At 39.7% G+C, this 1,027-nt stretch overlaps 1 protein-coding gene across 1 annotated transcript in view; it reads right to left on the reverse strand.

The window, feature by feature from the left end:
• Positions 1 to 134, reverse strand: part of TRIADDRAFT_58141 (uncharacterized protein) — a gene marked incomplete at both ends in the record, with an annotated part of 1,732 nt that extends 1,598 nt beyond the window's left edge. Inside the window, one exon of the mRNA XM_002114352.1 lies at positions 113 to 134. Coding sequence (XP_002114388.1) covers positions 113 to 134 — 22 coding nt within the window. The remainder of the gene's footprint in view (positions 1 to 112) is intronic.
• Positions 135 to 1,027: the final 893 nt, after the last annotated feature.

The following is a 1,027-nucleotide window of genomic DNA, read 5'->3' on the forward strand; positions in this document are numbered from 1 at the left end:
TCTACAGTACTGTACTGTACATACAGTAGTCAACCGTCAACGCCCTAGTGTACGTTGTACTGTAACAGGATATACTGTACACTGTACACCGTAGTTTCTGCGGACAGCATACTAGCCGGCAACTCTGTACGCATGCCGCTAATTGCTAGGTAACAGAAACAAGCTTCTGCACTTGAAAACCACTCAAAAATAAGTTAGGGTGCTACTACTGTCTTCTTCGAAGGTCAGAAACAAGCTTCCACACTTGAAAACCATTCAAAAATAAGTTAGTGTGCTACTACTGCCTTCTTTCAAGTTCGGAAACAAGCTTCCGCACTTAAAAACCACTCAAAAATAAGTTGGTGTGCTACTACTGTCTTCTTTCAAGTTCAGAAACAAGCTTCTGCACTTGAAAACCACTCGAAAATAAGTTAGTGTGCTACTACTGTCTTCTTCGATGGTCAGAAACAAGCTTCCGCACTTGAAAACCACTCAAAAATAAGTTAGTGTGCTACTACTGTCTTCTTTCAAGTTCGGAAACAAGCTTCCGCACTTGAAAACCACTCAAAAATAAGTTGGTGTGCTACTACTGTCTTCTTTCAAGTTCAGAAACAAGCTTCTGCACTTGAAAACCACTCAAAAATAAGTTAGTGTGCTACTACTGTCTTCTTCGAAGGTCAGAAACAAGCTTCTGCACTTGAAAACCACTCAAAAATAAATTAGTGTGCTACTACTGTCTTCTTTCAAGTTCGGAAACAAGCTTCCGCACTTGAAAACCACTAAAAACCACTCAAAAATAAGTTAGTGTGCTACTACTGTCTTCTTCGAATGTCAGAAACAAGCTTCTGCACTTGAAACCACTCAAAAATAAATTAGTGTGCTACTACTGTCTTCTTTCAAGTTCGGAAACAAGCTTCCGCACTTGAAAACCACTAAAAACCACTCAAAAATAAGTTAGTGTGCTACTACTGTCTTCTTTCAAGTTCGGAAACAAGCTTCTGCGCTTGANAACCACTCAAAAATATGTTAGTGTACGCGCATAGAGCTT

The sequence above is a fragment of the Trichoplax adhaerens genome, genomic scaffold, assembly GCF_000150275.1.
Source record: "Trichoplax adhaerens TRIADscaffold_7 genomic scaffold, whole genome shotgun sequence".
Classification (NCBI taxonomy): domain Eukaryota; kingdom Metazoa; phylum Placozoa; class Uniplacotomia; order Trichoplacea; family Trichoplacidae; genus Trichoplax; species Trichoplax adhaerens.